Raw genomic sequence first — 23,180 nt, 5'->3', positions numbered from 1 at the left:
TTCTTTTTCTTTTTCAAAAGAAGAAGAGGGGATAAGGGGTTGAGAAAACTGTGTTTTCAGCCAATGAAGGCGATTGATTCATCCCATCCCTGTTTATGGAGGGCCGGCTCTGTGCCAGGCACAAGGTATGCAGGATGCAGCAAAGACGGCTTCCAAAGACTGAAACGGGGTCTCTTAGATCTGGCCGGCTCTCAGGAGCGGCCCCCGCCGGCCGGGGGAGGCCCCCGTGTCCCCGGAGCCCAGCGCGGCGTCCGGCGGCGGGGAGGACCCAGCCCAGGAGCATCCAGCCCAGGAGCATCCAGCCTGCGGAGGGAGCGGGCTACGCGCGCCCTCGGTCGCCAAGGCAACCAGGGAGGCGCTGACCCCCGACCCCGCGGCCCCGCCCGGCCCCGCCCCGTCGCGTTCCCGAGAGCAACGTGGAGGAGGGCAACCCGGAAGTGCCGCCGCCGCCGCCGCCCGTCCGGTGCCAGGAGCCGCCGGCCCGGCCAGGCCGAGCCCGGTGCCCGCCGCCCCGCAGCCCCGCGGCCCGCCGGCGCCGGGGCGGCCGCATCCCTGCCCCAGGCCCCACGCCACCCGCCGGCGACCCGCCCCGCCCCCCCCGCCCCCGCCCGGGAGGAGGAGCCGAGCGCGGGGAGGAGGAGGGAGAGGCTTGCGAGAGGGAGCGAGGCCGCGCGGGCCGCGGGCGGTTCGTATTACCGGGGTCGGAGGAGGAGCCCGGCGGGCCCGGGGGCCAGCCCGGGGCGGGCGGGAGGCGCGGAGAGAGCGAGGGCCGCCCGGCCCCGAGGAGGCGGGCGGGGGCCGGGGGCTGCGGATCGGGGCGGGCGAGCTCTCGAGTGCGGGGCGGGGGCGCCCTCCCACCTCCGCAGCCCTCCGCCCGCGCCCCGGTGGCCAGGCCTCACCTGCCCGCAGGCCCGGGAGCCGCCCGCCGCCCGCCGCCCGCCGCCGAGGGCTCGTCCCTGGGGCCGGCGGGGCGTGAAGGTGCGGCCGCGAGCGCGGGGCTGGTCGGCGAGGCCAGGTGATGCTGGGCCCCTGCTGCGCCTCTGAGGACAGGGGACCCCCAGAGCGACCGCGCCCCCGCCCCCGCCCCCGCCCCCGGGCTGCCCCGGGGAGGGAGGCCCTTTGACCTCAGCCCCCGGGAAGTTGGGCCGCGGGGCGCTGGCCCGTCCCCGTTAAGTGCCCTTAGGATGCGGTGACCGGGACCTGCTCTCCCTCCGGGAGGGGCGCTGCCTGCGCTGGGGGGACGGGACGGGGTGCCGAGACCCGGCAGAATGATGCTGTCCGAGCAAGCCCAAAAGTGGTTTCCGACCCACGTGCAGGTCACAGTGCTCCAAGCCAAAGATCTGAAGCCAAAAGGCAAAAGTGGCACCAATGACACGTACACGATCATTCAGCTGGGCAAGGAGAAGTACTCCACCTCCGTGGCCGAGAAAACCCTGGAGCCGGTCTGGAAGGAAGAGGCCTCCTTCGAGCTGCCCGGCCTGCTCCTGCAGGGGAACCCCGAGAAGTACATTCTGTTCCTCATAGTGATGCACAGGTCCCTGGTGGGGCTGGATAAGTTTTTAGGGCAGGTGGCAATCAATCTCAATGACATCTTTGAGGACAAACAAAGAAGGAAAACCGAGTAAGTTACGTCGTTTATTTTGAATTTGGGAGGGGAGCTTCACTCTGTATTTATGGATTTTTCTGTTCTTGGAAATGACTGGTGATATCTGGGGCGTTGGTTTTTTTGGAATGATATGACCCAGTTTTAAGCACCGCAGCTGCATGACTGGGAAGTAAAAAATAGCCCTTGTGAAGAAACGTCTTTTAAATGGGAGTCTTCAGGTGGTCCCTTCCTCTCATTTGTTCCAAGTATTAATCGTAAATGATTGGGTATTTTGCACTGGACTGTAAGTAGATGAACATTGTTTCTTATAAGAAGCCTGGATCACAGTGTTGACCAGCTAAAACAGCACGTGTGCAAATTGTTGTCTTTAAACACTACACATCTCCAGGAAATGGAATAGCAGAAAGCTAAATCTGCCAATATAGTGTCATATATCTAGGTTGAACTCTGAGGCTGCTGAAAGATAAATGATCAAATTTAGCACTCAGTATGTCATTTCAACATTATAACCACAGTGGCCTTTATTTGAACGCAGCCACTTTTTCAGGTTAAGTACATCTTGATGGTGCCTAAAGCCGTTCAAAGAGAAAAAGTTTTAAAAGTATGTACAAACATCCTCAACTTGAACGCACTAACATTTTCCTTTGAAATTCCAATATACTGGAGCTGCTGTATTACTTCAGAATTAGTTCTGCAAAACCAGTGTGTTCAGATCATATTCAACGTCAGATTGGAGACAATGATTAAATTCTTGTGATGAAATGATGTAACGACACCTCCAGTGAAAATGTGGCTTTTGATATATGACTTTCGAGCTTAGGCTAAATATATTCTAATTTAAAAAACCATAATATGAGTTAACACTAGGATGTTATGTCGTACATTGAAAAGTATTATGTTTTCAGAGCTAGGTATTTCACCCCTTCCTCAAACATAACTTTTCTGTTCTGAGAGAACATTATAATTGATGGAATTAATAAGAGTTCGGTATAGGTTGAATTTATGAGAGGAATTGAAATTTCCAAAATAGCTTTGCTGTTTATTTCAGTGATAACTAAAATTTATTTATGCTTTTAGAAACTTTTTCATAATGATAACTTTCTTGACACTTAGGTTAATTTCTTATTTTAAAGCGACCACCCCTTGTATTTTTTCTATGCTTTTCTTTCTGCACGCTTTTCTTGATTGGAATTTTTATTTTTATTTTAAAAAGTGTTCCATCAGATCTTGACCTAAGACTTAATGCACAGGGTGAAAGGGTGGAGAGATAAGAAATACTAGGCATGTAAGACAAACAAAGGTAAATATTTAGACTGGTTAAGGATATGAAAACATTGTGAGAGAAAGGGTATTGAAAAGTATAAGGTTGAGTATATATCAATGATTTTAATAAAACTGTTTGATACCTACAAAGTGGCATTTAGTTTCCTCTGAGGGCTTTCTCCAATTTAAATTGAAAATGGATAATTATCAAATAATTTGTTTCAAATGACCAATTTTGGATGACACTGTATAATATTCCAAGTGTTTTGAGTGTAAACTTGGAAGTATATTGTAACTTCAGGCCTCATGCTGCACTGACAGTACTTCTGCTGCGATGAAGGATGTATTACAGGCCTCCCTCAAATGTAAATTTTCCAAGTGAAAGTAGGCCCCACTGTGAACCCAGACATTCTGAGGGTGAAATAAGCTTTTAAAGTTTCTCCTTGTTTTACACCTCAGTTTTGGCAACATCACAATTATAAACCATTTCGCCGTAAACAGTCATATTGTAGCCTCCCTGTAGAAAGTCTCTGTTGGCTGCTATATAAAATTGGTTAGAACTTTTTTGGGGGAAATGCTTTAAAATGCTATCAACAGGGCTTGCGATGTTATTGCATTCGAAGTGATTTTCATGTTATTAAATCCCTAACATTTTCTTTCTTTGTGGATAAATAGGGACTACATATTAGATGAGGTATCTTTATTGGTAATATTTCTTGATTTTTAATATATTTAATAGTTTCCTTTTGCAGCCCAGCTGTGCATGTGGCACAGTCAGAGACAGACTTGAGTCACTGGTGTATTGCAAGAAAGATATTTAATATTCTGCACATTGCTGAGCCTTGTCAGCGTATTCCCAAGTGCTTTTTAGAAAACTGGTATGAATGATGAAGGTTACCAGCTGAGTTAGACGTCCCATGAAACTGCTGGGTGTGACACTTTTTACTCTTGACACTGAAGACAAGTATTTACAGCTTGTCTTCCAGTTGTGTCATGATGGGCAAAGAAGTGTGATAGCTAAAACGATTATTTTACTTATTTTTATACCTTGAAGTTAAATACCTTTTTTTTTTAAGGAGGATTGGGGGAAGGGGCCTGTGCCTTACACTTCGAGCGGAGCACGGACAAAGAACTGTACCTCCCCTTTCATGGGTGTCTGGGTTGGTTCTGGCACGAGATTTAAGGAAATAATACAATGTTTAATAATAGAATGGTAAAGTTGTTCATGCTGTTATGTAATATCTATTGATTTTTTTTTTTTTTTTACAACAGAAGTGGGTGATGTTGATCTTTTTTTTTTTTTTTTTTAATGCTCATGAAAAGTAATAACAATCAGAGTCCCCAGAGTTAGGTATGACTCAAACACATGCCGATTTTAGGACTTTGGTGTGTGTCTCTGCAGTGCACCTGCGTCCTGGCCTCTGGCACCCTTACTGCCAATCTTGTCCCATTTCTGACCACACAGCACCAATTGCTTGGGAATAGTTCCCACATGTGTGGTGGTTTTTGAACATGGACCTGTGCCCACTAAAAATTGAACAGAGGCCATATACAGTTTAAATCCAGCACTCAAGAGGTGAAAAAAAAATCAGCCATTAATCCACTAAGCCCCAAATGCTATGTCTTCATTTTATCTGTTTGAAGCCTGGGAAAACAAGTTTTATCTCTAGGGCGATTTTTGAAGGTCTCATTAAGACTTCCCTTTCAAAACAAAGCACCTAAACTTATTTATCATGCCTCTATTTTAAATTAGTATATTTAAAGTTCTTTGCAGTATTCTGGGGAGGAAGCTGGGAAAGACTATACTAGTATTTACAGATTGTATTCAAGTACTGACTTGCTTTATTCTTTAAAGCTCATCTAAGTCTTTAGTGTTCCCCACAGAAAAGCAAAACAATGCAAAACACACACACATGCACACACAGTGTTTTATAGCTTGGTTGCTTTAAAACACAGTTCTAGAAATAAGTCAGTGGACATTTATTTAGTGCAAGGTGAGCTGAGCTGCCTTCATGGAGCTTACACTCTGGTGTAGAGTGCTTTGCCTTCTTTGGCTGTCAATCTCTTGACTAGAGTGCCCGTAACATATGACCAGCTGTGCGTTTAATCTTATTAGCATATATGGTTCATCAAATATGGAAGAACTTCTGTTTTCATGCAGATGTTATTCATCAGCTTTGGATATTTCCTTTATTGACTTTAATTTGACATTGGAAGTTACTTATATTCTCTGTGCCTCATTTTCCTCATCTCTGAAATAAGGATGTTAAAGTAGAAGATTTATTTGTGTTATTTGTAAAATTCTATGAATTTTGATTACCCCCTTTCATTTATTGGGTTATTGTTTTACTTTTTTTCTCAATTTGCTTTGACTTGTTATACATGTGGAAATCCTACATTCTTGGTTTCTTTTTGCTTTGTTTTTGGTATATTTCTAACCAAGTGTATTCACCTGTTTTCTGTAAAGTCTGAGATGTTACTGAGTATTCCTGCAGTATCATTCATCAGAAGTGTTTCTCCTCCGTTGAAAATGATTCTATTTTCCAAATTCTAAGTTAGTAACTGGGTATATAACCTTGTCTCATTTCCAGACTTTTCGAGTGCCCAAGTTTGTGTTCAAGGTTCTGTATTCCACAGAGTTTATTGCTGTCAGGTCTAGCCTCTGCATCTTCAGATTTTGCCATTTGCCTCAGATAAAGGATTTTCTCAGTTTAGGGTATCAGGTTGATGCTTTCTATTATGAGATACTCTTTTATTTTAAAAAAGTTGCTTGTTTGGGTGCAGCTAGATCTTAATTGACTGAATTGCTTCAAGTTAATTAAGAAAAGATTCCTCTTGCATGTTACTTGCTAGAGGGTAGCTGGTATGGAGGTTCTGTGCCAGGTTTCTCTCTGCCTGCAAAGACCAGTCTTCCCCGTGCTGTACAGGAAATATACCTTCTTCTGGCACATCCTGCTAGCAACAATGAGAGAAAGCACTAATGTAAAATTAGACCAGAGCTCCTTTGTACCTAAGAAAATTTGTTACACTTGATTAGAGCTGTGTTTAAATAATACCCCGTCTGCAGGAATGGATATTATGCTTCATTGTTCAGTAATGTGAAAACATTGTACAGGCTGTCTTGTAGACTGGATTTTGCAGTGTTTTGGCTGTTGGCCCTATAGAATGATCACTTGTGACACTGACAACTGGAGACTTTCTCATGGATAAAAATACTATGGACAAAAGCAAAATAAACTCTGTTTCTTATACATCATTGAACAGTGGGCAATGTCACACAGCGAGTTGACTAGCGGCATAAGATTTGGCTCCAATTAAAATAATTTTTATTCAGTATTGTCACAGTAGCAATAGTAAATGAAGCAAAGATTCAAACAGGAAGTATTTAGGCTTTGTTTTTTCTTTAGAAACTCTTTATAAGATTTATTACTATTTGTCACTTCCTGCCTTTTATTCATTTTGCATTTTTTATTCAGGAAAAGGCTTTGACCCGTTATATATTAATCTAAATTACATCATATGCAATTTTCATGATTAAAAAGCCACATGTAGTGGGCTCCAATATTAACAAAATTACTTTAATAGTTTTTATGGAAGAAATTTGGGGATGGAACTATAAATGTTTATTCCTTTATTAAAAATGTGGCCATTTATCATTTTTATAGTGCCTCAAAAATGGTTTGTATCAATGAATTCTTCCAAAGTCTGTACTTGAGTGTCTTTTAATTTTAAAAAATGTTCTTAGGCCCTTAGCAACACTTACCCCAGATGGAAACATAACAGCTCTCATTGGTAAGAATCTTTTATGTGAATGATTTTCAAATCATGAAAGAAAAGTTTATCTGAAATCCTTCTCAAACTTACTGAAAACCTCCTTCTTCAGTATCCATCACATCCCAGAGACAGTGGTAAGTTTTCAGTAATTGAACAAAGAGTAGAACCAGAAGTCCTCTGTCGGACCAAATCTCCTCCCTTGCGTAGCTTCGTGTGCACTAGCTTCACCCGAGAAGATACTTGTATGTAGCCACGCTTGATGTCCTCTCTTCATTACATGTTACAACCCAGTTTTTCCTTCTCTTTAAGGTGGTTTAGATTAGAATCCAAACAAGGAAAAAGAGCCAAAAACAGGGGAGAGATAAAGGTCAATATTCAATTCATGAGGAACAATATGACAGCAAGTATGTTTGACTTATCAATGAAGGACAAAACAAGATCTCCTTTTGCAAAATTAAAAGATAAGATGAAAGGCAGAAAAAACGATGGGACGTTTTCCGATACGTCTTCTGCAATCATTCCAAGTTCTCACATGACGGATGCCAATTCTGAATTTTCAAGTGGTGAAATACAGATGAAATCTAAACCGAAAAAGCCTTTCCTCCTGGGGCCTCAGCGACTCTCTTCAGCGCACTCCATGTCTGACTTAACGGGGGCCCACGTGTCCGCTGAGAAACTGAAGCCGGGCACCGCTGGGCAAACGCATCTTCTCGGACGCCAGATAGACGCCTTTGGAGCCGTTCCAGAAAGTGGTGAGTGACACGTTCTTGCTGAGTGTGTCCTCAGGGGCCTGACGTATCCTTTTTAGTATTTAAAGTTTAACTTCTAAAATTAAAAAATTAGAATTACAGGTTCTTGGTAGTATTTTTTAAATTTAGTGATCAAATATTTATTGAATACCTACTGCCCTCAAAATTGGTAAGTTTCTTAAGGACAGAGCCTGTCTGCATTCAGTATTAGATGATGATAAAAAAAATGAGTCCCAGTCACTTTGCATGGCCTGGCTTCATTTTTTTAAAATAATTTTTTATTGATGGAATGATTTTAGAGAGAGAGAGGGGAAGCGGGGGAGAGAGAGAGAGAGAAACAGAGAAACATTGATTTGCTGTTCGGCTTGTTGATGCATTCATTGGTTGATTCTTGTATGTGCCCTGACGGGGGATCGAACCCGAAACCTTGGTGTGTAGGGACAACTCTCTAATCAACTGAGCCAGGGCCAGCGCTTGGCTTAATTTTTTTCTGTTGCTCCTCCTGTTGGAAAACCTGAAGCATGAGTGAATACTCCATTTAATCAGAACGTTTCTAGGAAAAAACCTATGTTCATAAGTAAGAAAGTAAATTTAATACTAATGATGAAAAAAAAGTCTTTGAGAATTTATAGCCCTATCCTGACAAGCAGAACCTCTAAGCTTTGACATTATAGTTTGTTTTTTTTCTTTCTGAGCTGAGTAAATTCCCGATTGTCTAGCAATATACTAATTATTATTAGCCTACATACTCCAGATTGCTTTACCATAGCATTTTCGGGTTGTTTTCTTTGGTTATTTTAAAGGTTAAAGCTTTAAATAGCTAATTGCGCTCATTCTAAAAGCAGCAGTGTGCACACAGAATGTGTCATAGTGTGATGTAATGTGTCACTGATTATGTACTGACTACAAAATTATTTGCAGGAAGTCTCAAATCTCCACACAGAAGAACATTAAGCTTTGATACTTCTAAAATGAACCAGCCTGACCGCAGTGTGGAGGAAGGCGCACCATCTTCCGGAAGACAAAACGACCCATTTACCAATGTGACGGCTTCATTACCCCAAAAATTTGCAACACTGCCAAGGAAGAAAAATCCATTTGAAGAAAGCAGTGAATCCTGGGATAGCAGCATGACTTTATTTTCAAAATCAATTGAAGTAAGAAAAGAAAATAAGAGAGAGAAAAGGGAGAAAGTTAGCCTGTTTGAAAGAGTGACCGGAAAGAAAGATAGCAGAAGGTCTGATAAACTCAACAATGGGGCAGCCGAGAGCCCCAGTGACTTGAAATCACCTAATGCGTTTAGTGAAAATCGTCAGGACTATTTTGATTATGAGTCAACTAATCCGTTTACAACAAAATTCAGGGCTTCAAATATAATGCCATCTTCAAGGTAAGCTTACCATGGGGTAAGTTGTGCTATTTGAGAAATATTGTACTTGAAAGTATCAAATACCCCTTTTAAAAATACTTGAATATTCTAAAGTCAAATGTTTATCTTATTTTTCTAATTAATTATGGAGTCAGACAATGTTGCAAACATCTTTGGATTTGACCTTTTGATCTTAGAAGGATGGAAGATTCTTATTCCTTACCCTAGTTTATTTCTACTTAGGGACCAATAGCAGCCCATTTATTATTTATCCTGTAATAAATACTGGCTTAGGTATTAATGGTTTTCATAGTAGGTGTTAACTGTCCTCATCAAATGGCTGTGTGGAAGTAGTTTTATTTGTGAATGTTTATTGGGATTCAGGGACCCTTGTTGGGCACTATAAATACATAAAAAATAGCTATATAGTCATTTATAGTCATAGAAATAATCACTATCATAAAGATTAGATTTGGAAAAGATGAGTTCTTAGTTGTGTAATGGTACTTTTCCCATTTCTTTGTACAAGTTGGAACTATACACCTTTAAGATTATGGATTTTGCAGAAGTGAAAGATGGAATAGCCAATTAAGGAACCTCAAACAAAGAATAAGATGAATCTATTGTGATCTTAAGCGGTTATCATAGAAATGCATGGTAGAATGTTTGCCATGTAACATGGTAGTTTTTCCCCGAGGCACTAATGTATACAGACCTGAGTGGGAATCCTGGCTGAGTAGCTCTATGACCTCTGTAAACCTCAGCATCCCTACCTTTGAAACAAAGAAAATAATTCCTACTTGGTAGGATTGAGTGATGATAAATGATAAATAAAGTATAAAGTACAAAGCCAGGCCCCAAATAGGGAACCCATAAGTGGTGGCTGCTGTTATGTTGTATATACTGTTGTGTCATATTTTATTTAAACAGTGCTTAATTTTGTCCCACTATAAATATAAACTGCAGCATTGACAATTAACCCCTTAGGCTGTGCTCTCCCACCTCTCCATAATCTGACGATTCATTGAAACATGCATTTAAACCTCTCAGAGGGAAGTGTGTATTTCTTTTCTTTTCTTTCATTAATGGGTATTTGCTGTGGCTTTAGAAAGTCTTGGTCAGTTTTCTTTATAGACTATAGAAAAAATAAATTCATTCTTATGGCATTAATATTTTAATAAGGAGTCCATAGTTTTGATATGCTATTCTCAAATATTTTATTTTGAGATTTTACATAGTGTACTTTACATATTGCATTAAGGCCTAAATTATTGGGGTAAATAGAAATCCACTTGCATTTTTTCCCTTCCTTTACTGAACTTTTTTTGAAGAAGATTGTTGAAAACAACTGTCTAAGATAACTTAGAGATTGGGTAATTTATATTATTTTAGAGTCAAAGAAAATGGGAAATGGTAGGAAAATAATGTTTTTAAATTATGGCAGCCTGTGGAAAATAGGTATCCTCAAAGCTTTACTTGCCCTTCACTTGGACTATTACGTGGACTGCCATTGGTTTTAAAAGTGAGTGGCATTTTGCCAGATTTAGGCTTTGTTTTTGGGTTACTTCAGTATTAATGCATTTTCTGTAAAAATTAGAACTGTTTCATGTTATATGTATAAAACGATTGCAAGCATATAAAAAACAATAGATTTTAAAACCTTAAGACTTTCTCTTTTTTATATTCTCTTATCTTCATATTTTGTGAGGACAGAAACATTTGTAGGTTCTTGGGAAGTTACTCTTTTTGTGTCAAGAATCACCTTTGTGGTAAATTTAAAACGTTTACAATAGAGTAGCTCTGATTAATACGATTGAATATAAAGAGATGGAGGGAGAGCATACCATTCACATTTGGGGGAAGCAGCTTTCTCTGGTGTGGAATTTGGGAGGATACGGTGGAGGTAGTTTTGTCTGCCTGTTTATCGTCCAGTATCATCCCTCAGTTAGAGGGGACATTTTAGATTTCTCACATTGGCATCTAAAACAAGTGCCTTTTGAAGCTATAGACTCACATCACTAGGACGCATGCTGTGCATTTTTTTCTCAGAAGTGCTAAATAGATCTCTTTGCAGAGTTTCCTGGACTCCTGTGACTGAAGTTGTGGGAATGGGGACAGAGTTAGGGTAAGATCTATGGCCGTGGCGCTGGGTTTGTTCTCTGGGTCAGCTGGCTCACCTGTGATTGCAGGTGCACGAGAACTGTGCTGTTACCCTCTGAGTGAGTAATGCGTACGATTACAATAGGAGAAGTTTCTTTACGCCAGAAATTTCTAAAGTACCGAGAAACACTTTCTCAGAAGTTCGCGTTTTCATTTCTTAGTGTCAGTAAAATCCACCTGAAGAAATCACCTTGTAAATCACAGAAATCCTGTATTTTGCTTCTATTTCTGGAATAGATCTCATGGTCTTGCATAGAACTGGTAAGAAAATGAGTTAGGGTTTTTGTGGGGTTATTTCAACAGAGAACAGGGCCCTTTGAACCACTTTTCCCTGAGGTGACTCAGTCTCCATCCTCTTCAGGCCCCTCTTGGAGGCCCCTCCTCCTGGAGGTCGGTAGTGAACCTGCGATGCAGAATTTCCCTACACGTCTGACTTTCCCTGGCATCACGTTCCCTACCAGACCAGTCCCTCTGTCCCCTCCTACCACCATGAACAACTTGAAGGCAGCGCCTGCATTTCATTCACCTTTCTGCCCTTAACCTCCAGCATGACGCTTGGTAGGTAGTAGGTGTTAGGAAAACACTTTTGAATAACTGAACACAGTAGAACAGACCGATTTCCTAAAAGGCTACTTCCATTCCCGTAGTCTCCTGCTTGCTGCTCAGTGTGGGCCTTGCCGCTCAGTGTGGGCTGTGAAGATCTTTCTGATAGGCTGAAAATGGACCCATAAAGGCAAATGTGTGCATTTTTATGCACAGCAAAACATCATTAAAAATCTAAGTGAGTTTCTAAGGACTATTAAAATTTAATATTCATACCCTAAGTAGCACATTTCTGGAGTTTATTAGGAACTCTGGATTAGTTAGGATAGGTTACCACCTGTAATAAACAACCGCAGATGTCAATGGCTAATCACAGTAGACGTTTACACTGAGTGGCAGATTATTATGATCTCTGAACACATAATAATCTGGCCACTCAGTGTATATCCTATATAATAAAAAGCTAATATGCAAATTGTCCCCTTGACCAGGAGTTCGACCAGCAGGCAGGCTGGCCAACCACCCATGTCCCCTCCCCCTGGCCAGACTGGCTGGACCCCACCCATGCACGAATTCATGCACCGGGCCTCTAAAATATATATATATATATAAATATATATATATATATATATATATATATACACACACACACACACACACACACACATACACACACACTAAGTGGCCAGATTATGCATTCAGAGATCATAATAATCTGGCCACTCAGTGTATTGTTCATTGTCGTCACAACCTAATTCACTAAGCTGGGGATGGGAAGTGGATGCTTTGCTCCATACAGTAATTCAGGAGCCAGGCTCCTCCTTGTGATGCCCTCCTTTCATACATGACCTCCAGGTCATGCAGCAGGGAGAGAGAGTGGAGGATCACATGTGGGGCATCCTTATGTGCCCGGCCTGGCAGTGGTGTGCATTGTTCCCATATGTCCCATTGGCCAGAGCTCAGTCCTGGCCCAACCTCAGTTAAGAAATCCAGTTTAGCTATGCCTCTGAGGAAGCTGAATTGGGGGTGGGGAGTTCACAGTACCGTTTGCTGCAGATGCCAGTTCTAAGAAGTCTGCATGCTAACACGGCATGCTGCAAAACTCCTACTATGTGCACAGGTACATGAAAGTACAGTTGGAATTATCCGCTTATTTACTGACATTGAGTTGTTTGTGTTTTAAAATTGCTTCTACTCTTGCTTCTTAATTATAAATCACAGGTAGTTTAGCACCATCCGTATCAACTAATTTGGAGTATGATTAACCCTACAATTTGTAAAGCCCTGCTTTTTGCATCAGCAGAATATCGTTTTCCAGAAACAAATATACCTAGATGTTTGTTATACCATTTTCAATAATGTGTTCACACCCATTTTTTTCTTTAACACTGGGCTGTTTTTCCACTGAAAAGTGGAAGTGGGTGGTGTGTTCACTAAACGACATCCCACATATTTTTTTTTAAACAAATACACAGAATAGACCCCATTAGATGAGAACCTGTGACCAAGTTCTGGGTTCTTGAAGAATTAGCGGAAGAGATGTACAGCGTTTCCAGGGCTTGTCCATGTACACCTCCTCCACATTCTTCCGCGTTGTCTCTCTTTCTCCATACCTAAACTGCGGGTTGGCAAACAAGACTCGGGGCCCCCATCTGGCTTGCTACCTGTTTCTGTGAATAACATTTTCTTGGAGCACATCTCACCTGGTTGTTTATGGCTACTCTTATGCTAGTTGAATAGTATAGACTGTTTGGCCTGCATATTCATTAAAAATATTTATTATTATTTTTTAACAGAAATAGTTTGCTGAACCCTGTGCTAGCTGAAGGGAGATCTTTGGGAAGGGCAGATTCATAAGATAGGAGCAAGCTGGGTCCCTGAATGCATGGAAGGCCACTAACCAAGGACACCCATTGAGCCTTGCCTGAATGATGAATTCTCAGAGTATTAAATTACTGCAATTTTTATTTATTTATTATAGCACTTAGCATTATTATTACTTAGCACTTAGGGCACAGGAGTTGTAGTACCTTTTGTTCTGTTCAAGAAAGCCTCCTTCAAAAAAGCTAAGAACCGCTCATTTGCAACACCAAACTCTGCTTTCTGTTTTTCAAGGCTTATTGTATTTTAGCCTTTTCTCAACTGTGCAACTTTTCTTTTACTATTTGTCCTCTCTGTTCTTGGGAAGTTAATTTTCTTACCTCTCTACCCTGTGGCCCTTGTAAGCCTTCCCATCTCCATTCTTTGGCTCAGTGGTAGAATGTACTCTTTTTTTAAAAAAATTGTTTATTGTTTAAAGTATTGCATGAGTCTCCTTTTCCCCCCATTGACCTCTCCCTCACCATCCCCTCCCCCAAGCACAAGCCCTCAACGCCCCCCTCCCCCACTGTCTGTGTCCATTGGTTTTGCTCATATGCATGCATACAAGTCCTTTGGTTGTTTTCCTACCCCCTCACCCCCGCCTTTCCTCATAGCCCACCTGAATGTCCTAAGCTTGTCTATCCTTGATGCTAAAAACTCTTCAATTCCTATACTTCTTTCTTGATCAGTAATGTGCTGTTTCCCTTCTTTGGATTTCTGCTGATCCAGGAGGACATAATTGCTGTACCATGTCTGTTGTGTCTGGGTCTTAGTCTTCCTAACTAAGTATATAAGCTTCTTAGTTGGGCTGAGTCTTTAGTGCCCTTAGAACCTAGAGCAGGGCGTGTTCTCACTGCTAAGCAGCAAGAGTTCCTGTGGATTTTTAAAAACTATGACTTGTTGGGCCCTACCTCAGACTGAATTAGAATCTTTAGTGAATGGATCTGAAATAAAAATCAACATTTTAAAAACTTCCCACTGGTTCTCAGGTGTAAACATTGCTGATCTAAATTAAATCATCTGTTTCACAAGTACGTAATGATGAATAGGAATCAGGACTGTGTTTGTATCCTTATAGCTAAACCAGACAACTTAGTCACATTAGCTTTGCTCACAGGGTCCTAACTAAGGGAGAGGGCACGGTAAGAAGATCAGCTTGACGAAACCAGGGAAGTGGAGAGGAGTGTGAACTTTGGCCGAATAGCTAAGGAACATCTGAGTTACAGTAGGCATTGAAGGCCGGGTAGAAATGTCCGACTATTAAATATTGATGACATCTATGGGTGAATTATTTCTCAGGATTCAGGAAGGACTGCAGAAGACCTGGTTAAGGGAATTAATTAATATAGGAGAAAATTGGTTGTGTATATCTTATTCTGAAATTTAAATAATGTAGTTAATAACATAGGCATACCGTGAGAGACGAGCTAATATTTGATGTTAGAGGAGCAGCTTATCGGAGAGCTGGAACTTATGGGAGATATTTTTACCAGATAATTTTGTTTGGGAATATCCTCAGTTTGTGACGGCACGAAGAACATTCTTTTCCACTTCATTGTGTTGTGAGTACCATGTAGCAAACTCTTAGTCGCTCTATGATAACTTAGTGGTATGTTTTATAATATTATTTTAGTATTATTGATTTTATTAGAGCACATATGCATATATTTCATTTGCAGTGTTTGCTGTGCAAAAACATATCTTCTACTTAACTGATGAGCGTAGGCCAATCAGTTATTTTTTAGGTCAGTACAGAAATAGTGTCCAAGATCAAGACCTCATATTTATCACTGATATTTTATGGTTTTGCATGACAAGTAAGCCTTTGACCTTTGGGATCAGGTTGACCTACTTCCCTCTTTCTCTTCTTTCTTCCTTCCTTTCCTTTGTTCCTTCACTAGCCAATTCCTGTCTATGGTTGTATCAGAAATTTCTTAGAAGCTATAAAAATTGGTTACCTAGACTGCATTTAAATGTGTTTTTAATTTTCACAAATCAAAAAAAAATCACCATAGGCTTAAAGTAACCATTGTTATGAAGTTATATAGCATGTCCATAAAAAAAATGATGACTGTTTACTGTAGGCTTACATTTTAAAAGTTATAGTAAACATGATCCCTAAAGAAAAGATCCTATTCGTAGTTTTAAAACCTTCCTCTTTATAATGCTCCTTATGGAGATTCTTTTCTTGTATAAGTTTAAAGCTCTGTCTTTGGCATAATAAACCTTAAGGCGTACAAGGTTTATTTTAATAGCAATGTTTTTGTTCATATTTGTCTAATATTGGAGAAAATTTGCCTGACATTCATGGCAGGCTGTAAATCTTTTACACAACTGAAAATTTGTAGCCTTATTTATGAGGTTAGAAAATAAAAACTTTGAGATGATTTTTTAGATCCATTAATCCATTAATGCCCGGGGATTTACAGAATGTATCCAATGAAGCCATGACTGGGAACATGAAGTATGCAGTGTGATTAGTTCCCACTAACTAGAACTTTATGTTAACTCCCCAGATACTACTTGAAACTTTTTACCCTTTGTGGTCCTAATACTCATTATAATAGTCTCATTAATTGGCACATCTCCCAATGGGTTAATTTGCAGATACCTACCATGCCGTCCTTTGGCTAACTCACTAATGCAAATTGATATTTATAGACTTAAAAATTGAAAACAAAAAAATCTATAACAAAAAAGACAAACTTTGCTAAGTTGTTATTATTTTAAGCTGAGAGATTGAGATATAGAAAGTCTCTGTGAGAGAAGAAAACAAGCCAAAAAAAAAAAAAAATCCACAAAAACTACTGTAGGCTAATAAACTGATGTGAAAATTTCTCAATTTACAGCGCTTGACAGGTGCTAAAAGAAAAGCATCTTTAATTTTAATGTGTTGTTAGGACCTCTTTAGAGAGACTGTACAAGTTATTAACAAGGTCCTCTGAGACAGGAGACGGGTAATTAACAAGACCTATGGAGATATAGTTTAGGTAATTAACGAGCTCTTAGGCACTGGACACAGGATAACACATAGTGAGTCCAGTAGTTAAAGAGAACAGGTTGTTATGATATGATCAAATACAAGATATAGTGTGGAAGTCCTCTTGAGGTTTCTGATAGGAAAGTATTAAAATTATATTCCAGTGACCCCAGCTCATCAAGTTTTGTGAATCAATATGTAGTTTTTTTGGTTTAACTTTTAATATATTATTTGAGAGGATTATTTCTGTGTCAAATCCAACAAACAGGAAAGCTTCTTACATGTAGATTAATAATCTTTGTTTATTGTCATTAGCGAACATGTGTATTTTAAGAATAATACATTGGAAAGACAAAAATTATATGATTCTACATTGTTTTGGATATTTATTGTTCTATTTTTCATCTCTGGCCTGTTGTTTAAAATTGCCTATTCCAAGTTGACCTTACTTTTCTCATCCACGTGAAAACTGTCAGGATCCAGGCCTGAGACGAGACTACCCTTCAACACTGGTTTTTCACAGTACGCACGGGTCCTCCAGTCATGCTGTGGTACCTTCAAGTCTGAGACTTGTTTGTCCCAATTTCAAATATTTAATCTAGTTATTTCCTGTGTAAATTTGAAATTGTTGGGGTGTGAATCGAGTTTTGATTCAGAAAATGTCTACATCAAATATTTTATATTCTACTGGAGGCCTGGTCCACGAATTCATGCATGGGTGGGGTCCCTCAGCCTGGCCGGCGATCGGGGCCCATTGGGGCCATCTCGCCCAATCCCGATTGAGGCTAGGGGTAGGGGGTCTGCAGGAGGTTGGCTGGCTGGCGGGGGTGTGGGGGTTGGGACTGCAAGAGGTTGGCTGGCTGCAGGAGGTTGGCTATGGGAGCGCACTGACCACCAGGGGGCAGCTCCTGCATTGAGCATCTGCCCCCTGGTGGTCAGTGTGCATCATAGCTACAGGCCGGTCGTCCAGTTGTAATGCTTGCTTAGGCTTTTATATATATAGATAAAGACTAAGTATATAAAGAAAGCCCTTGCAGGCCTTCTGCTTTATTCTCTTGCTTCCTCACAGAGTGGCTAGGTCAGTCCAGCAACATGATTTTTTTTCCACCCTCAGATTTGGTGATCAGATAATGTTTTCATTTTCATTAGTTTTGCAATGTTTACTATATGCATGGAAACCAGAGGTTATGAAGATTGAAATCCTGCTCTTAGAGCTCATAGAAGCAGGCATGTAAATATTAGGTCTGAATTCTCTGCTAAGTACTGGACATTATATAGGTATTGGGGAACCATGAAAGGTTTTTAAATTGGATTGTAATGTGATCAAAGTAATATCTTACAGATAGCCCTATAGTACGGGGGATCTGCTGGGGACTGGAGTGGAAGGGAGAGTGAAGAACTTGGGGCAGGAAAACGAGTTCAGAAATTAGTGTGATGGCTGAGGTGAAAGCTGATGCCGGTCCCTTAGCAGTGAGGATGGAAAAGAAGAAAACATCTCTGAGATATTTTTCTGGGCTAAAATGGGACTTAACTATTCTACTTTTGTGTGCACATGTGGAGGGAGGAGAGGGGATTGGTAAAGGAGAAGAAACAATGAGGATTATTCCAATGATGTGTGTCCTCAATTGATGCCCTACATTTGGTGAAACACAGCATTGTAAAGTTTATTACAGCGATGTCAGGTCTGTAGCCTTTTGAATCAAACTTGGCATTTTAATCTTGATGGAGAGGTTCGAGGTTTTTGTTTTTAATGAGATGTTCTCTTGTTTAGAGGTTGTGTGTGTGTTTTTTTTAGAAAATAGGAATTATGTGTTTTGAGTTGATCGAGACAAGTTAAGCTAATATCAACATGGTAATAGCTCTGGAGAGGTTGGTTTTTAATACTTGAAACACACTTTGGCTTCTTTGAACAGAAGAATGCAAATTTCTGTAATTGCTAATGGATGCAATGCATTTAAAGTGTGTTCACCCTCACATTGTAATTACTGCACGAATTTCTCTCCAGGGTTTTGGCTTTGCCCAATCCCGTGTTGGACCTCTTTTGTTAGTTTCTCACTAAGAGAATGACTTCTGTGTACCCCGCCTCCCCAGGCCCCCTGCTTCAGTGTTCAGAACATTTCCTTTTGGGCTCTATAACCATATCACCTGTGATTACTTTTCTTCATAACAATAAGCTTTAACTTTTGAAAAACAGGTACCGTTTCCATATCTGTAATATATGGTGAGAGTGTTACCTGTGGCCAGGCTGTTCTAAAAGCTGCTGCTGGTAGAAAATAAAGCGGTTAACTTGATTATGAAATGATCTTTCTTTTTTGCGTTTGTCTAGTGTTTAAGAATGTTAGGATCCGGACATTTGAATCCTTGAACTTAAATTTTAAAGATAAATTAGGGCTCTTTGATTTGATGTGTTACATATAATATAGTATATTATTATGTAACAATAATTAAATATAAATATATAAATATTAAGGTATATAAATATTGATTACATATTAAGTATTATACATCAAATACATGTTTTTTTATGTATTTTATATATATTTTTAAGCTTAGAACTCTTTCTGACAAAAGTGCTAATACCTCTTAAATAGCAATTACATGAATCAGCTTGGCCTAGAATAAAACTTAATTCACATTGCCAGTTTTTAGAGTTGTTTTAACAAACACGTATCTCAAGCTCTATTAGGGCTGGGGTGAGTGGGTTGAAGCGATGGTTCATAGAGAACTGGTAGCCGCACATTAAAATTGTGAAGGAAGATTTTATAAATAGGGACTACTCTTATATTGTTAGCTCTTTACCAACCACTTAGTAATTTCACCGTCTCTTCTCTAGTTGGAGTCATGGAGCTATATATACTCTATGTCAGTCATTCCCCAAGGAAGTATGTTTGCTACTTTAGGCGACCAAGGAGCCAATTAGGGGGGTGCCCTGCCACACCTCTGTGTTGAGACCTCTTTGTTACGGAGCCTGGTGTGGGAATGGGGGTGTTCAGGTTAATCACATCTTTTGTTTACTTGAGGTGTACATTATATTCTTTTCATATAGATTATTTTAAAATACCCAAACTAAATAAAAAATGTAAATCAGCCATAATTTAATATTTGATTCAGAAGATCTATTCTTCTTTCACCCATGGATTTTACAGTAAAACATGAAAAAAAATAGTAATAGAATATTCCGGTTTTGGAATCAGTCTGGATTTGAGTCTGTTGAATAGCTGGGTGATCTTACTCACCTTTCTGAGCCGCATTGTTGTTCAGTGTTACCTGGGATAAAGCTACCTTGGTGTGATGCAGGGCCATGAACCCTGTGCCGAGGGTAGCGTTTGCCACAGGGTGAGTCTGGGAACAGTGGCTCTCGCTGTGATTTTACTGCGCAGCATCTACAGAATCACTTTACGTTAAGTGAAATTATTAGTAACAAGATATTCTCAACTTTAAAAAAACGTAAATGCAAGTGGAATTTAGGAGCTGACCAATAAAGGATATACATTGGAAGAAAACAATACACTTGATAGATTTTCTAGTTTCTTTCAAGATATATGTTTAGTAATAATCTTTGATGAAATAAACCAAACTACATTGAAATTTAGTAAAAGTAGAAAATTTATTTTGTTACTATACAAGGCAAAGGTATTATGCCTACTATTGCTATAAATTCCTGTGTTCAGAAATTCTTGCATAGCACGAATAAGGACAGTGTGTGGTAGATTTCTAAGCTTTGGCTTTGTCTTAAAGCATGCTGACTATTTCCTAAACTCACGTGCTGAGCTCAGATTAAATTGTGAAAGTGGACATCATAGCTTTCTCTCCAGAACTTGGCCTTGTCTCAGGTACAGAGCCAGCTTGGGGTACTCCTGGCCAGTGGCATTGTGGGTCCTCTGTCCTTTTGTGCTGAGTCCAGCAGGACCCAGGGGCAACTTGCCTCATTCGTGCCCTCATGGAAGAATTACCTCTGCTCAGGTTGTCCTCATTCTTTCCTCAGGAAAAAGCTGATCAAGGGCACTGGGTTGGCCTGGGTCATACAGAGACAGAGCCTATGCGGGGTCTGGCCCTGTTAGGGGCCTGGTGCCTTGTTCATCACACCTTTCCAGTTTTACAGTTTTGCTTCTAAAGTAAACAACTTGATTCCCACCTCCATCCCATCCACAACCCCAAATAGACTGGTGGACCTGTGGCAGGCAGTGGACCAGGGTCTACTCAGAGCAGTGGGATGAACACAGCCTGACTTCTCAGCGTGACAGTATTCCTGAAGATCTGGGGAGAAAGATTCTTTTTTTATCAAGAGAAAGACATATGATTGTAGTCAGAGTGAAAAATGCAAAAGTGTACCTGAAGTTTTAAGTTAAATTTGAGATGTCAAGGAAATTTTATGTTTGTTGCAGATGTATTCTCTTGTATTAGGGTGCAAAAGACAAAAATGAGAAGCTTAGTTTTAAATAAATGGAGAACTGTTGGAATTCATAGGGCTTATGTTGGACAGTTTGTGAATTGATTGATTATATTTAAAATAATTACTTCTTTTCTAGAATAGTAAGTTAAACTTGATTGAATATAATGCTTTAATTTCATAAATACCTTGATATCATTACATTTTAGGACCTGTTCAACATTTTAGTCCAATAAATATATTTGTTACTGTTAAGATAGAAAAGCAGCTGGGTCTGGATCTGCTGTCCATAATCTTTGGTGTCACTGACCACAGTCATTAATTGTCTTGTCTGTGAGATCTCTTGAGAGAGGTCCTGTGAGACTATTAATAAGTCAATTACTGTTGATCCCCATAGACATATCATATTAGGTTCTGTTTTGCTATTCATGTATTTAGTATGTTTGCCCAGACCCAAGAGATATAATGTAGTGCTTTAATCTATAGCATTAATTTGATTTGGTACTGACTTCTTTCTTTTTTCCTAAAAAGAAAGGGAAAAAGACAATATGGAGTTGCACCTTGCATCTTAAGCCCTGTCTGCATGTGAAATAAACCTAATTGAAACATATGAAAGGTTGTATTTACTAGTGGAAATCCTCTTTGGACACTTCATTGCTTTGGGTTTTTATAAAGAGGATCACTAAAGAACATTTCTTGAACTCCTTTAACTTCTTTAAACTCTATTGAACTTCTATGGAATAAATGTTTTTAGTATTTTCCAGAAAAATCTCAAGTTAATCTTTTGCGGTCAGATACCTAAACTGGTGGACCTGGTTGGTGAAATGGATAAACTGGCTAGTTGAGGTGACTTTATTGGCGTCACCTTCCAATTCATATTGGCAGTTGTATCAGAATAATTCTTCCTATCTTAAAAAGAACTGAAAAAAAAATCCATTAATATATTATCAGGCCTAGATATACAGTAAGTAATAGTTATTATTCAGAAAAAAATCATTTCCTCTCTTCTGGCCACTTTATATCTTGTTGAAACTTTTATCGACCTTCCATTGATTTACTCAGTCAACTCTTAGCTCAGCTTTACACATTTTTACTAAGCACTGACTATTCATTTAGTCAACACACCTTTGTTAAGCATCTGCCATGATGCTCTAAGTACTGTCACGTGCTGGGACTGAAAAGGTTAATGAGATATCATTTCTTCTTCAAGGAGTTTATAGAAGAAAGGGGTGGGGAACCCAGGGATTAAGATTCACAAAAGGCAGACTTTTAAAAAATTTATTTTAGTGAGAGAGGAAGGAAGAGGGGAGGGGGGGAAGAGAGAGAGAGACATTGATAAGTTGCCTCCTGTCTGGGGATCAAACCCTCAACCTAAGTATGTGCCCTGACCAGGAATCAAACCGGCCATGTCGATCGATGCTCCAACCAATCGAAGCATCTGGCCAGGGCCACAAAAGGCAAAGTTTAAGAAAAAAAAAAATTGAGAGCAGTTTTAGGTTACAGCAAAATTGAGTGGAAGGTACAGAGATTCCCCATGTATTCCTACCCCCACACATGCATAGCCTCCCCCATTATTAACATCCTTCACTAGAGTGGTGCATTTGTCACAATTGCTTGACCTATATTGACACATTATAATTATACAAAGCCCATAGTTTACATTAGGATTCTTGTATATTTTATGAGTTTCGACAAATGTATGACATGTGTCCACCTTTATCTATATATATAAAAGCCTAAGTGACCGTTATGACCAGACGACCGGCTGGTAGCTATGATGCACACTAACCACCAGGGGGCAGACGCTCAAAGCAGGAGCTGCCGCCTGGTGGTCAGTGCGCTCCCACAGCCAACCTCTCACGGTCCCTCCCCCAGCCGGCCAGCCCCGATTGGCCCCCATCACCAGCCAGGTCGAGGGACCCCACCTGTGCATAAATTCATGCACCAGGCCTCTAGTATATTATAAAACCTTATTGATTACTGTTCCTTTGAAAACTTAATAACTTAATAACTGTGTTACCTGGAATAAGCTTCTTTTCTGTGCCGTTTGGTCTTCTGTAAATGGAAGTAATAAGTAACACCTCCTGGGATTGAGTTAACATTAACATATAAAGTGCTCAGAAAGACACCTGGTAGGTACCACAGTTAAAAGTCCAATAAATATCAGTTGTCGTTGGGCCTAGTGTCTTTTTTATTCTCCCTTGCTTTAGTGTCAGTGGGGCATTTTCCTTTTCCTCTTTCAGACTCATTAAAGGTGCTGTTATGTTATGTTCCAGTTCTGTTTATACCCCTCCCCCTGCTACATTTGTCACCAAAGTGAAGCCTCAGGTCTCCAGAGCCCACTCTCTGAGTGAAACAGGAAGATCAATGGGATACTCCCCTTTGAACATAATTAATGTCAGGAGTTCTGTGATGGTTTAAAGTTATACTTCTCCCCATACACAACAAGGAATGACTGGTGCTTAACGTTACTCCCGCTCCTTCCC

General features: G+C 40.3%; 1 protein-coding gene across 2 annotated transcripts in view; it reads left to right on the top strand.

Annotated features, from left to right (window-relative positions):
- Positions 1 to 1,074: 1,074 nt before the first annotated feature.
- The window catches only part of RAB11FIP2 (RAB11 family interacting protein 2), a 64,400-nt gene continuing 42,294 nt past the window's right edge, over positions 1,075 to 23,180 (top strand). For both annotated transcript variants that reach the window (XM_054729142.1, XM_008144352.3), the window contains exons 1-3: positions 1,075 to 1,621; positions 6,953 to 7,395; positions 8,314 to 8,782. In XM_054729142.1, coding sequence (XP_054585117.1) covers positions 1,269 to 1,621; positions 6,953 to 7,395; positions 8,314 to 8,782 — 1,265 coding nt within the window. In that variant the 5' untranslated portion in view covers positions 1,075 to 1,268. The remainder of the gene's footprint in view (positions 1,622 to 6,952; positions 7,396 to 8,313; positions 8,783 to 23,180) is intronic.

The sequence above is a fragment of the Eptesicus fuscus genome, chromosome 17 (genome assembly GCF_027574615.1).
Source record: "Eptesicus fuscus isolate TK198812 chromosome 17, DD_ASM_mEF_20220401, whole genome shotgun sequence".
In the NCBI taxonomy this organism is placed as follows: domain Eukaryota; kingdom Metazoa; phylum Chordata; class Mammalia; order Chiroptera; family Vespertilionidae; genus Eptesicus; species Eptesicus fuscus.
This window is presented reverse-complemented; position numbering and strand designations above follow the sequence as displayed.